The 15,619-nt window shown below is 35.2% G+C and overlaps 1 protein-coding gene across 8 annotated transcripts in view; it reads left to right on the top strand.

Annotated features, from left to right (window-relative positions):
* PPM1B (protein phosphatase, Mg2+/Mn2+ dependent 1B) overlaps positions 1 to 15,619 on the top strand; it is a 92,326-nt gene that overhangs the window by 59,458 nt on the left and 17,249 nt on the right. For all 8 annotated transcript variants that reach the window (XM_008515175.2, XM_070572767.1, XM_070572768.1 and 5 more), the window contains exons 4-5: positions 7,320 to 7,431; positions 7,817 to 7,874. In XM_008515175.2, the coding sequence (XP_008513397.1) occupies positions 7,320 to 7,431; positions 7,817 to 7,874 (170 nt within the window). The remainder of the gene's footprint in view (positions 1 to 7,319; positions 7,432 to 7,816; positions 7,875 to 15,619) is intronic.

The following is a 15,619-nucleotide window of genomic DNA, read 5'->3' as shown; positions in this document are numbered from 1 at the left end:
ACAACAAAAGGAATAAAATACCTAGGAATAAATTTAACTAAGGAGGTGAAAGCCTATAAACTGTAAGATATTATTGAAAGAAATTGAAGATGACTTAAAGAAATGGAAAGACACTCCATGCACATGGATTGGAAGAATAAACATAGTTAAAACGTCCATATTACATAAAGCCATCTACAGATTCAGTGCAATCCCAATCAGAATCCCAATGACTTTCTTCACAGAAATTGAATAAAGAATCCTAAAATTCATATGGGGCAACAAAAGACCCCAAATAGCTAAAGCAATCCTGAGGAAAAAGAACAAAGCTGGAGGCATCACAATTCCTGACTTCGAAATATACTACAAGGCTATGGTAATCAAAACAGCATGGTACTGACACAAAAACAGACACACAGATCAATGGAACAGAATTGATAGTCTAGAAGTAAAACCACACATCTATGCACAGCTCATCTTTGACAAAGGAGCCAAGAACATAAAATGAGGAAAGGAAAGTCTCTTCAATAAATGGTGTTGGGGGGCCAGCCCTGTGGCATAATGGTTAAGTTCAGCACACTCTGCTTTGATAGCCCACATTCATGGGTTTGGATGCTGGGCGTGGACCTACACCACTCGACAGCCATGCTGCGGCGGCAACCCACATAAAAAGTGGAGGAAGATTGTCCCAGATGTTAGCTCAGGGCTAATCTTCCTCAGTAATAGATAGATAGATAGATAGATAGATAGATAGCTCAGGGCTAATCTTCCTCAGTAATAGATAGATAGATAGATAGATAGATAGATAGATAGATAAGATTAGATAGATAGTGTTGGGAAAACTGGACAGCCACATGCAAAAGAATCAAAGTAGACCATTATCTTATGCCGTACACAAAAATTACCTCAACATGGATTAAAGACTTGAATGTAATACCTGAAACCATAAAACTCTTAGAAGAAAATACAGACAGTATCCTCTTTGACATCAGTCTTAGCAGTATCTTTTCAAGTACCATATGTACTCAGGCAAGAGAAACCAAAGAATAACAAAATGGGACTACATGAGACTAAAAGGTTCTGCACAGCAAAGGAAACCATCAACAAAACAAAAAGGAAAAAATATTTGCAAATCATGTATCCAATAATGGATTAATTTCCAAAATATGTAGAGAACTCATACAGCTCAACAACATATAAATGAACAAATCCAGTCAAAAAATGGGCAGAGGATCTGTACCAGCCCCTTGGCCTATGATTAAGTTCAGTGTGCTCCACTTTGGGTGGCGCAGGTTTGGTTCTGGGGTGCGGACCTACACCACTCATCAGTGGCCATCCTGCTGTGGTGGTGACCCAGATACAAAATAGAGGAAGATTGGCACAGATATTAGCTCAGGACAAATCTTCCTCAGCAAAAGAAAAAAGAGGAGGGACAGAGGATATGAACAGAAATTTTTCCAAAGAAGATATACAGATGGCTGATGGGCACATGAAAAGATGTTCAACATCATTAATCATTAAGGAAATGCAGATTGAAACTATAATGAGATACCACATCACACCCATCAGAATGGCTGTAATTAACAAGACAAGAAATAAGAAGCGTTGGAGAGGATGTTGAGAAAAGGGAAGCCTCATACAGTGCTGGTGGGACTGCAAACTGGTCCAGCCACGATGGAAAACAGCATGGTGATTTCTCAAAAAATTAAAAATAGAAATACCGTGTGATCCATAGTAATGTACACCTGATATTTACACAATGTTATAAGCTGATATGACCTCAATAAAATAATATTCTTTAAAATTAGGAAGTTAGCATCGATGTAATAATCTAATCCACAGATCTCTTCAAATTTCCGTAGTTATCTCACTAATACTTTTTACTGGTCCAAGATCTAGTCTGGACCATGTGCAGCATTTAGTTGTCATGCCTCCGTAGTCTCCTTCAATGTGAAAAAGTTGCATAGTCTTTTTCTTCTTTTTACTGTTCTTGACATTTTTCAACAGTACAGGTTAGTTATTTTGCAGAATGTCCCTCAATTTGAGTTGGCTGATGTTTCCTCTTGATAAGATTTATGTTATACATTGGCAGGAATACTACCAATGTGATTCTGGGTGCTTCTCAATGCGTCATATCAGGAGACACGTGATGTTAATTTGTCCCATTAGTGGTAATCTTAACTTTTATCACTTGCTTGAGATGTTGTCTTTCAGGTTCCTCCATTGAAAAGTTTTAATACGTATAATGGTATTAATATAAAAGTATTAAGAAGTATAACATACTTAACACACATATTAATAACATAATTAATAACATAACAAGTATGTTATACCTATTAATAAGTATTCAATAGGGAGATACTTTGAGATTATGTTAGTAACCTATTTTTTCTCTTGTTTTCACCTGCCAATTTTAGTATCCATTGATTATTCTTTCCTGAATCAGTTGCCACTGGGGTGATAGCCAAATGGTGATTTTCTAATTCAGTTATTCCTTCTATATGTATTAGTTAGCATTTTACTGTAAAGAAAAATTTTCTCTTCTACCCATTTGTTTGTTCAATTTATATGAGTTTGGACTCAGATTCCTATTGTTTTCATATTGTTATAATCTGTTATTTTTATTTTCATTTTGATACTTATATTGTCTTAGATTTGGCCAGTGAGAACCTCTTCAAGCTTTCTCCAGTGTCCTTTTGACCTGTCTCCATAATTCTTTGAACAATTCCTTCTTTTCTGGCATAATGAGATATTCCAGGTTCATCTTGCTCATATTTTCCTTGTACCAACCCTTACATGGGCCACTTTTCTAATAATCACTCTTTTCTTTTATTTAGGGGAGTAAGGTATTTGGGAATTGAGATCTGGGCGTTAGATGTGCTGTTGGATTGTTTCTGTTCCCAAATCCTCTCCAAGGATAGACTGGCATGCCCTCACACAGGCATGCACACACATACGCATTTACGTCTGTATCCCTCTCTCCTTTCCTTCCTCTCTGTCTTATCTGTGTATCTATCTATCTAACTGTCCCACCAGTAACTCCAATTCCAGTCCAGTGCTACAGAGGTCATTTTAGTTTCCTCTCTTTTCATATTTGTAAATCCCTTCTACAATGAGAGACCTGGCTCATACTGATGAATCTAACAAATCTTCCCTCACTGCTAATCCTTGTGTAGATGCCTTCCTCACTCCACACTGGCTTTGAACCCCATTCCAGGTCAACCCCCCCCCCCCCCACCCCGGCCCCAGTGCTAAAGTTCTTCTTACTGTTCTCAAGCTGGGATACCGCAGGCTGGACCCTGCTGCTGCCACCATTGTCCCCTCCGCCCCTGATATACCAAACTTGCTTGGCCTAATCTAAAGCTTTTTGGGCTAAAAATCCATTATTATTCAGGAATGAGGGAGGGGAGAAGTTAGTCTCTTTATCTTTAATATAATTGCTGGTATCTTTGGGTTTAAATCCATCATCTTATTTGTTTCCATATGTGCCATCTATTCTCTTTCCTTTTTTTCTCCTTTCTTATCTTCTTTTGGATTAATCACTATTTTCTATTCCAGTTTATCCTTGCATTTTCTTATTAGTTATACATTCTTTTAAAAATTTATTGTCATTTACTTTGATAAACAGAGAATGCATGTTAGAGATTATGACAGAATCCCCAACTTAATACTATATTTTGATTGTATATGTGCTGTTTTTTTAGATATAAAATTACTTTTTATGAAGTTATGTCAATCTTACTTTCTTTTTTGATGTCATTCTTACAAAATACTTCTCTCAATTCAAGGTTACATATTGACCTATATTTTCTCCTAACACTTTAATGGCTTGATTTTTTTTTTAAATTGTAAATACATTTGAATGATATAATTAATGATTATGGTGTGATAGGCTTGTTGAATTTGGCCTATTATGAGTTGACTTTTGAATATAGTAGCTATGGTAATTGGTGAGAGTTTTGAAATATGAAGATTTGCAATTTTAAATGTGTAATTACCATAGGAAAACTGCATTCTTTTGCAGATTTGGAGGTGGGAGCAGATTAATCTTTTCTAGCTTTACAGCTGTCTCGCTGCACACTATAAACAAGGTGCTTAATGGTTTTGTTTTTGGTTTTGGTCTGCAATTTCTTCAGCTCCGAATTGTCAGTGAGTTCTGCTTTTAGGGTAATGGAAACATAAGAAATGTGTGGGAACGCTTAGAAGGCTATGTCAGAGGCACTCTGTTCCTCTTGATACTATCATAATTATTAAGAGGAGCTATTTATAGGAGTTGTTAATAATGCACATTTTCTGATAAACAATATTGTATTTGGGTACAGGATTGCTGGCTGAAGTTTATGAGAAGGCAAGAAGAATTTTCTTATTGTCCTGTTTCCTCATTCATAAAAAAGAAACTAGATAGTTTTCATTTTGAGAAGAACTCTCCAGTTTGGTCAGCAACTTGTTATGTGATCTCAGCCCACTTGCCTCACCTCTCACGGCTCCAGTTTCTTTATTGTGAACTAAAGATAAAAACACCAACCATGCAGATTGTTTTAATAAATAAATGAGATAATGTTTAAGTTTCTAGTATGATGCCTGACACATAAGTCCTCAGAAAACTGGCTTTTATTAACTCTTCTGTACAGCTAAGTTTTAATTTCTTAAAGGTGTGGCCAATTCCATTCGATATGGGTAGTTAACATTTAATATTAATTTTTTCTTGTATAGTTTTTAACTTTCCAAAGTATGTATTATATGGCAGAGATGGCAAATATGTAATATTATGATCTCTGGGGCCTCTGGCAAATACTTGATTTAAATCATTCAATCGAAAGACTTTAAAGTCCTTGACAAAGCAGCCACCACAAATCAATTTCTGTCGGTACTTACAATGTAACTTCTTTTTATGAGGCACTGTTCTTCAAGAGCATTGTATTTCTATTAGGGTTTTAAATCATGTAATCTGACATTAAATTTTGAGGTAAAAGCATTCTGTTGTATTGGACAAACCTGTGTACAGGTTTGTAGTGAAGGTGGGCAAATTGAGGAGGTATGGTGTTAAATAGGGAATAGTGTTTAACTTACATTGATTAGTTAGATATTTAGTGAGTACTTTCACCATGTATTCATTTATTCAGCTTTCCTTGAGCACGTGTTTCACTGGGGATATTGCAGAAAACAAAGCAAAGCAGTTCTTGATCTCATGGAGTTTATAGTCTAATAGAGACCAATAACTGCTTTTTTTTTAAGTAGAAGAAAAGTAAAACAGTAAGCAGAGAGTAACAAGGAATATTGGTTAGGAAGGTCTCTGTGAGGAAAGACATTTGAGCAGATACCTACCTGTACAGTCTTTGGGAGAGAGAGGCTCACTGAGGGAAGAGTGCTCCAGGCAGAGGGAGCAGCAAAGACTGAGGAGGGAATGTGCTTAGAGAGCATGGCTGGATTAGAATGAGCTGGTAGAAAAGTGGAAGACTAAGAGAGGTTGCTAAGAAGCAGATTATGTAGGGTTTTGTGGTCAAAATGAGGACTTTGGACTTTGTTCAACTGGTTTTGGGAAGTCATTAAGAGATTTTGAGCATAAAAGTGACTTGATCTGACTATTTTCAAAGGATCTTTCTCAGTTGCTATGTAAAGAAGAGATTGTAAAGAGGGGGCAAGAGGGGAAGCCAAGAGACCAATTAGGAATCGTGTGTTAATGCAGGTGGCAGATGATGGTGCTGGCTTGGATGGCAATGGCATCAGTAGAGGAGTGTGAAAATGGTTGGTAAAGTACTAGACTGCAGTGGTTCTCAGTGGGGGGAGATTTGGTCCCCCATGGGACATGTGGCAATGTCTGGAGATGTTTTTGGTGTCATAAATGAGGAGGTCCCATTGGCGTCTAGCGAGTAGAGGCCAGAGATGTTGCTTAATATTCTGCAGTGCACAAGACAGCCTCCACAACAAAAAATTGTCTGGGCCAAAATGTTAGTAGTGTCGAGGATGAGAAACCCTGCACTATAGAGATACAAGTGCAAGTAGAACAATTACAGTTTTGCTTTCATGAAGCTTGCAGTCTCCGATACAGTAGACATTGGGTACAATGGAAGTATGTCTCAGTGCACCAACTCCAGGCTGGGGTCAGAGAAGAGTGGGAGAAAGTGACACATAAAGTTGAAACCTGAAGGAGGAATACAAGTTAACCATAAAAAGAGGTTGGTTGGATTGGCATAAAAAGTGTTCCAAACCAAGGGAAAAGTGCATGTGAAGATCTAGAAGGAGGAGAAGGCTTCTCTCAATAGAGCCTTTGGAGATACAGGAGTCAAGAACAGAGCTGAGTTGGAGTGGTGAAAGTTAAGGTCACAGTCAGGGTCTGGTGAAGCATGATACTCAGTTTGTATTTTGCATCTTGAGGGCTGCCTAGGACACTGCGTTTTTGTTGTGTTTAAAGTAAGTTGTCAGGGCCAGCCCGGTGTCTCAGCGGTTAAGTGTGCATGTTCTGCTTTGTGGGTCCGGGGTTCACGAGTTTGGATCCCGGGTGCGAACATGGCACCACTTGGCATGCCATGCTGTGGTAGGCATCCCACATATAAAGTAGGGGAAGATGGGCACGGATGTGAGCTCAGGGCCAGTCTTCCTCAGCAAAAAGAGGAGGATTGATGGCAGATGTTAGCTCAGGGCTAATATTCCTCAAAAATAAATAAATAAAAATAAAGTAAGTTGTCATTTTCTGATTTTTGAGGAGTTTATGTCTTGATACTGGCCAAATAATTATGCTTTAAAAGTCTGTTTTTCATAAATTGTAAATATAAGTGGAATGTGTAAATGTTTTGTTTTGTTGTAAGCATTAGAAACTTCTGTGATTTATTTTTTTTTCTTTTAAATAAATTGTTGTGGAACATCACTGTTTAGGATCAAAAATTTATAAAACGATTTTTAATTTTTCTCCTTCTCCTTATAATCCTTATCCCTTCATTGTTTTTGTTTTCCTGTAATTATAGTATTAATAATTTTTATATTATTTTTACATAAAATTAGACCAAAAGTGTGTTTCCATATAGCTGTACTGTGTTCGTAGGGATCATTTTTAGTGATTTATAAACCATTTCACTCAGTGTCTGTACCAAGATTTTCTTACCTGTCTCTTTATTGTTGGACATTTAATTTGTTCCAGTTTTCACTTTTATGAATAATGCTGGAATGAGCATATAGATGCAAATAATTTTTTATATTACTTTTTTTGTTCCTTGTATGATAGTAAAGTAATGTTTGCTTTTTATATTTTAAAATAAGAACTACCAAATAGTACCTCTTGTTTCACTTCTTTGTCAATACTGAGTTATCACATTAATTTAGGAACTCTTTTTAAAAACCTACAGAGATTATGGAGAAGTCTGGTGAGGAAGGAATGCCGGATCTTGCCCACGTCATGCGCATCTTGTCTGCAGAAAATATCCCAAATTTGCCTCCTGGGGGAGGGCTTGCTAGCAAGTAAGTAGAACAAAAAGAACTAATTTTGAGTTCATTTATAATTAGTAATTAAACCATTTGGGGTTAGAAGTAGATCAGTTATCTAAAGATGAAATGGCTTGATGGTTCTTATGCAAGAGAGGAACTGTAAAATATCATCCAAAAGAGATTTTTTTAAAAAGAATTATTTATCATGCTCTTTGAGGATGAGGGTCCTTCTTTCCTGGGTAAATGAGAACAAATGGATCGTGCAGGATCAGATTCTGAGTGAAATGTGGAAGCTATGTTCTTGGCAAGTATTTAGTGTGGCAATTAATTTTTGAATGTAGTCAAGATGAAGTATTTAAATACTCATAAGCTCAATAATTGTATGTAATTTAATAAACTAAAGCGTAATTTTTTTTAGGCGCAATGTTATTGAAGCTGTTTATAGTAGGCTGAATCCACATAGAGAAAGTGATGGGGTAAGTTTTATTTTATTTCTTAAGCATTTTAAATAATTTTATAATATAAATACTAGATATGAACACATTTACATAATGAAATCTATAATAAGTTTTTACTGCTTTCATTTTAAGGAATCAGTTAAAGTTTAGGGAAAATACTGAAATGGAGATAGAGATAAAGTTCTATTTTATAGATAGTTTTGTTGTCACTTAATGGGTATGAAATACCTTTTTCTTTGGGCTATACTTAATTTCCTCCCTGTATGTCTCCTTTTCCTTCTCCCTCTCCCTTAAATCTTAATTTCGAGGCAAAAAATGTGCTTTTGAATATTTCAGCTTCTCCTCCTGCAGGCTGCTGCCATAACTGGAAGTTAGTGATAGTGAATGAGTTGTTATTTTAAAGACCAGACCTTGCAGTGCCCCTGTGTGCCCAGTTGAAAACCGGAGGATAATTTCTTTCTAATCTTATTGTTGTGCTGTGGGTATATGTGTTGAACTAAGATAATCATGTTTGTTGTACCCTGCTGTACATCATCAGAGTAAAACTCTGTCCCTTCACCTTCCTTAGAATACTGATGAGCTGTCAACTATTCCTCTGTAGTTTTTTTTGTTTTATTTTAGTTCTAGTACCAGGAGACAAAACAGTGTCTTTTTTTTTAATTACCCTACATTTCAAGTTGGTAATTCAAATAAGTATTTTCTCACAGGGTTTTCAAGTCTTTGGACATCTAAAAATGAATAACTTAATTTTTAACATGTATACTTCAAAGATTTAAGGGAGCAGACTTAGTAATGAAACTTGTTGTAAAGAAATAGACTCACCCTCCAAGTCTCCAGCCTTCTTGACAGGTCTGAGAGCCGTATCAGCTGCTGGGAAAAATTTTGTATCATCTCAGTTGCACTATTTTCCAGGATTCACTATTGCACAGCAATATCAAATAATTTCTTCCTTTCTTAACAATAAGAATATCCTGGAAAAAAGGAAAATTCTTCAATTAATACATTTTAGTGAGTTGAATAAAAGTGATACTATATATTACTAATAATAGAATTTATCTCTTGGTCTAGAGCAGTAATTGTGAGTCAGTCTTTTGTGGCAGGTACCTCAAAGTATTAAGAATTGTATCCAAACCTATGAAAATTAATTTAAAAATAAAGATATGTCGTGATACATTTAGAGAACTCTAAATCAAACAAATATGGATAGGATATTAACACAACTAAAAAGGTGGTGGTAGGGGCCGGCCCAGTGGCACAGCAGTTAAGTTCGCATGTTCTGCTTCTCGGCGGCCCGGGGTTCACCGGTTCAGATCCCAGGTGCAGACATGGCACCGCTTGGCAAAAGCCATGCTGAGGTAGGCATCCCACATATTAAAAAAAATGTAGAGGAAGATGGGCATGGATGTTAGCTCAGGGCCAGTCTTCCTCAACAAAAAGAGGAAGATTGGCAGTAGTTAGCTCAGGGCTAATCTTCCTCAAAAAAAAAATAAATAAATAAAGAGATGGTGGTAACCAGGAGGTGGAGTGAAGAGAGTCTTATGTCTTCAGGTAGACAGTAGGTTCCACACAGCATCCACCACCATGGTTAGAGGAAATAAGCCCTCAAAAGATAGTTTTTGATTCATTGTTAGCCATATAAGTACTCCATTTCCTCATGTGTTTGAAACTGCAACCCTGGGGTGTAATCTTACAGAGTTATTTCGTTATACCTTGCTGAATTTCTTATTCCCTCAAGAAAGTTGGCTTCTTTTACTTCAAACAAGGTCTAAAAAATGTTTTATAACCCTAAATTTCTGTTTAACATATGCCAAGGATGACTTTTAAACTTTTTTAAAAATAGAAAATACTTATACATAGTAGCCATATAGACAGTGAAGAAATAGGCAACAGAACCAGGAAACTCAGGGGAAATGTTCAGGATAGAAAACTTGCCTTAAATATAGTTACTATATTACTGTAAAATTAAGGAGATACATACTTAATTACATTTTTACGTAAGCCTTCTATTAACGTCAGCAGATTAAGTATTGACAATCTGCCGTGTAGTGAATTGACATTAGGAGGAGATTACAAGAACACAAGGCATGGTCCCCTCCGTATTCTCAATGCAGTTTACAATGCAGATACAACTCACAAGTTAAATAATAAAAATGTTTCACATCATTTAGTAAAGAATAAAAAGAAATGACAAAATAGGGAATATGATTAATTGCCGTGTGAATAATACAATGATTTCTGAGAAAGTCAGATTTTCAGAGAAAAGATGGGATTTGGAGAATGATTAGAATGGCAGAAATGAAATGAGGAGGATGGTAGTTCAAGTGGATGGGATAGGCAAGAACAAAGTCTAAGCTATCTTTGGAAGAAAGGACATCATTTTGACTAGAGCAGAGAACTGCTGTGGTGAAAAAAAGAATATAGGATGCTAGAATTATCTTTGAAGAGACTGGAGAGGCTTTTTGAACTTTATATTTTAGAGTGAGGAACCACCGTGTGTTTGGAGCATAAGAATGATAGATGCAAAGGAATATGTTTGCTATTTTAGTCTGTGAGAAACACGTGCAGTATTAGATGGAAGAGGTACTGGAAGTCAGGTACTTGTGAAATAATTGCAGAGATCAGATGATAAGTGTATACTCATTATTAGTAGAAAGATGTGTGAATTACAGTAAAAACTGACTTTTGCGGTCTAGAATCCTATTTTGGGAAACATTCCTTTACCCTTTCAGAATAATAATGACCATAGAAAAGTGTTGCACCATAATCACAAGTAGCAGGAAAAAAAAAAGAAGAAATTACCAATGTTTCATTAAATTCTTAGCTCTTAACTTGACCTCCTATAGCAGTGAGTTAGGCGCAGCCACGCTCTATAAATGCTTCTAAACTTAGATTTGTGCTGTGTCAAAGAGGTTGCCAGGAAGTACAGTGGCAGGAACTGATAGTTAACTTGCAAAATGGGAAAGACAAAAGTGTGGTAGAAATACAGAAGAGGAGACAGTTGGAAGTATTATAAAAAATATTTTTTAATAACAAAAATAATTAGCATATTTTTTAAAAAGAATACTAGTCAGAATTAATCAGATTTGTTTAGATTCCTAAACATCTACTTTATGTCAGAGATAGAATTGTCCTGTTGGAAATTCCTGTAAGTAGTACCATTAGAAATAGGAATTTATTCATTTTTCTTAGAATAAAAAAGATCTTTTGGTTGATACATATATTTCAAAAAGCTGAGTTGAATATAAGTCAGAAATTAAATCATTTAAAATATATTTAGAAAGTTAACATTTGGGGAATCTTCTTAAATTGTTTATTAAATCTGTGTTTTAGACTATAGTCAGTCTTCTTAATGCAAGCAATATTCATATTTTCCCAACTTTTAAATTCAAAATCTGTGGAAGAGTCTAGCAGAAATTCTTGATCAAGGGGTTCATGAATCCCCAGAAAGTTTTTGCAAACATATTTATGTGTGTTCATACACTTTCTTAGATGATGAGTATGTCTGCAATGTTCATCCATTCCTCAAAGGAGTCTGACCCCAAAAGAGTAATTGCCTAGAGGATCAGAATAAGGAAAACTGCATTTTCCCCTAAGTTTGAGGGCTCTGAGATCACCTCCCTTTTCTCCTTCTAAAATGCTAGCTTGTGTTTTATAACCAGAATATAAATTCTGTGAGATCTGGGACTGCATCTAATTTATTTATGGCCAGAGTCCCAGCACCTACAGTAGTGCCTGGCATATGGTGAGAGCTGAATAAATACTTGTTAAATAAGAAATGTTCCTGTTTATTCATTTCTAGTAGTTTGCTGAGACTATCCTTAAGTCATATCTTTAAGAAAATAATTTGAGGTTGCTAATTAGTATGAAAGTGTATTTTTAGAGCTTTGTATTTTCCATGCAAAAATGTTAAGTTCTTCCCTCAAAGAAGACTTAGAATGCTTTTGAATTAGTATACCACTGATCAAGTAACTCTGTAAGTTGATGGTTTTCCAAGGGTGAAAGGGGACCTTGTATTTACCCAACTCCTACTTGTGCCGAGCCATATACGCACACACACACACACAAAATCATAGGTAGTCTCCTCCATGCTCTTCTACAGACAAGACTAAGCATCAGGGAGATGAAGTAGCTTGCTCAGGTTGCAAAGCTAAATATATCATGCAGCCAGAATTTAAATCTAAGTCACAGTGACTCCAAAAACTATTCTCTTTACACCTTTCCATGCTGCCTAAGGTACTTAGAGATAATATATGTGTCTGCACCCTCACATCTGTTTACCATCCAAGAAAAATCACTTCCCATTCTTTTGTGAATCTCATGTTTAATAGTCTTAAAATACGTTCTGTTTTTATAAAGTTTTTGAAACTAAGCAGTAAGCCCAGTTTCTTATCAGTTATTTTTCATTTAAATACACATTTTATTTATCCTAATCCAAAAACTTTTTAAGGTAGTAGGATTTTTGAGAAGGGGAGGACAGACAGGACAAAACCCCAAAAGAATCTCCATATTCTGTTTCACATTAAATTGTATGTGCAATCTTCTTTTTTATTTTATTTCGGTAGGCTTAATTAAACAGTTGCTTTTACATTTTTATATCACAGTTTTAGGACTAGGTGAATACTAGTTTTTTGTAAATTGTTTCTTATTTACTTTTTCACTTGTCAAAGCATTTTTATGGAGAAGACCTACACTATTTGAAAATGCGCTAACTTTAGTCACTGTTTTTTAAGGAACAATTTGACATACAACTTCTTTTAGCTGGTGATCTTGATCATTTAAATGGCTCTTTAAAATTATATCATAGTCACTAAATTATACATGATCCTTGCAAATAACATCTAATTTATTAGTTTTTTCATTAGTTATTGTTAATTGTATCTCATAAAGTCAAATTTGAGAATTTTTATTCTAGAAATTGTTTTTAGCTGACAAGCAGGGCATAGGACTCCACAAAAAACAGTAAATATTTATACTAGCATTCTTTACTTTTTCTCCACTGTTTTAGCTAACTAATCGTTTGAAGAATTTTGCTCATGGCAACTGCATTTTTAAAAAATTGCTGCAAATGAGTACTAGCTAGTTAAATTTTATTTTTTAAATGTGCTTAGATTTTTTTCCACCTTCTGTATGCTGTCTGCTTGATTTATCTGTATTCCTATGTCTTTTTTGGTGTAAGGCGGTATTTTATAATGAGAGATTTGATTCTTAAGCTGTGTTAGTCTAGATACAGTAAAACCTTAAGGAAAAAAACTGAGGGATAAGTCCTAAATTCTCTTCTCTGTAATTGCCTTAAGTTTATTTGCAGAATAATTTGAACTATCCAAATAATATAATTTTTTGTCCTATAATTTCATTAATCTTTCTGTATCAAGGAAATACATTATAGATTTCAATATGAAATGATTTGTAGTCCAGTTATGTAATAATTTTAACCAATGTTTCTTTAGTAAGTGTCTTTATATATGGAGCACTTACTGTGGAAAAACTGTTAATAACTATAATGTATTCAAAGGGACATGGTTGTTAATGACAGCTGTACACAAATTTGAGCTCTGTCACTTACTAGCATTGTCACTCTGACAAATAACTGAAATCTTTCTGAGCCTTAGTTTCTTCACTTATAAAAATTAAAGTTGCAGTACCTATTACATAGGGTACCTGAGAGGATTAAATGAGATTGTGTATTAAAGTTCTCAGCACAAACATTAATTTTCCTTCCCTAGGTGGTAGGAAGATTCAGAAAGGAATATGAAATTATCTTTACCTCAGAGTTTACAGTCTAGCTGGAGAGACTTGTGAACAGTTGCAAGGTAGAATTAATTTCTGTAATAGATGTATAAACATGATGCGCTGTATGTGTGAGTTCAGGCAAAGAAAGTGCAGTGAAACAGTAGTTTCTTTTTCTGATACTAATGAAAATCTGTGAGAGAGTTTGAAAGAATCAAATGAAGTGGCTGCAGAAGAGGTTTCACCCATCCATTGTCTATCCAGCACAATAGGAAAATATAATTTGCTATAAGATAAAATGACTTTTAAATGTGGTCATTAATTCAAGTTCTTTTCAGTTCAATGGCTCTATGATGCCACCCATTGTAAATCCATCCCTACTTGATTTACAGGTTTGGTTTTAATTTGCTTTTTAAAAAGCAGCTACCTACTTCTCCCCGCCTACCACTACTACAGCAGTTTCCAGAAACATAGATGATCACCGTACAATAAAGGTGTCAGAGAGTAAGAGGTGCTTTATCTGTTGAACCCACCAAAATTGACTCAGATACAACCAATTTAACAACCTTTGATCCAACGTATCAATAAGTTCAAGTTAAGTAGAGTTATACTCGTTAGCCCGTATTAGTGGTTCTCAACCTTGGCTGTATATCAGAATCATCTGTCAGGCTTTCAAAAAATAACCCTGACCCACTGCATCTGTATATCCTGGGATGAAACTTTGGCATCTATATAATCTTGAAAGGTGATTCTGATGGGAAACCAGGGTGGATAAGCACTTCTATGTGTAAGTCACCTGCCCACTTGAAGCACATTTTGTTTCAATGTCTAGAAGTTTGGTGTTTTTTTTTTTTTTTTTTTAATGAAAAGGGAATTGTTGGTTTTGGGGGTTTTGGGGGGCAGAGGTGGGTCTTAAGCTGTCCATTAAAAGCTCTTTTTGATATACTATCAAGTAGAAATTTCCTTTTGGAAAACTGATAAAGTTTGTGATGAGTGAGCGCTTACCTCGCTGTTCCATCGTAATCTTTCCTGAATAGATTTGAATGAGAAACTTTATTTAGGGAAACATGTTTATTGTGTGGAGAGAACACAATAAAATATGCTCTATGTTAAGATTTTTCTCATTTTCTTTCTCCTTTCCTTTCCTTCCAGGCATTTTACATGTAATATCCTAAAATGAACAGATACACAGACATATACATACACATAAAACATATGCTATACACAGTATCATCTCTTCCTTTTTGCCATGAGGGCACTTTTTTTTTTTAAGCATTCAAGTGCTCTCATTTTTCTAATAAATATTGCCATTTATTATGTGGTTATATTAGTGTTATCTTTGTTGCAGAATTATAGAGTAACGGTCTCCAAAGATAGTTGAGTTTGTGTCACATCATCTATGTCAGTAATCTTTTTTGTATTTTATTTTCCCATTTTATGATGAAAACTTCTAAACATATAGAAGAATTGAAGTGATCATAGTGACACCTATATACCTTCTACCTAGATTCAACAGTTGTTAACATTTTACCGTATTTGCTTTATCTCTCTTTATACGTGTGTGTGTACACTTTTTAAAAATTTTTTTTGACGGAACCTTTGACAGCAAATTGCAGACATCATATTTACCTCTAAATCTTTTGGCATGCAGCTCTTAAGAATGAGGACATTTTTCTACATAACCATAATACTGTTATCCTACCTAAGAACATTAATAATAAATTTAATAGTATCATCTAATATCAAGTCCGAATTTTCCCAGTTGTCCCTAGAATGACTATTACAATTGTTATTTTGAACCATGGTCTAATCAGGTTATCAGTCAAGTAAATTCAGCGAGTCTATAATCAAGCCCCCTGTCTTTTTTTCCCCGCGACACTGAATATGAAGAGTCTGAACCAGGTTTTTATGGGATGTCCTACATTCTGGATCCTATGTTTATTTCCTCGTGGTGTCCTTTAAGTTGCTCCTCTATTCCCTGTTTTCCTGTAAATTAGGCATTAGGTTTGTTAGATTTATATTAAATGTTTTTGACA

This window comes from Equus przewalskii, chromosome 14 (genome assembly GCF_037783145.1).
Source record: "Equus przewalskii isolate Varuska chromosome 14, EquPr2, whole genome shotgun sequence".
NCBI lineage: Eukaryota > Metazoa > Chordata > Mammalia > Perissodactyla > Equidae > Equus > Equus przewalskii.
Note: the sequence above shows the minus strand (reverse complement) of the source record. Positions and strands in the feature narration are given on the sequence as shown.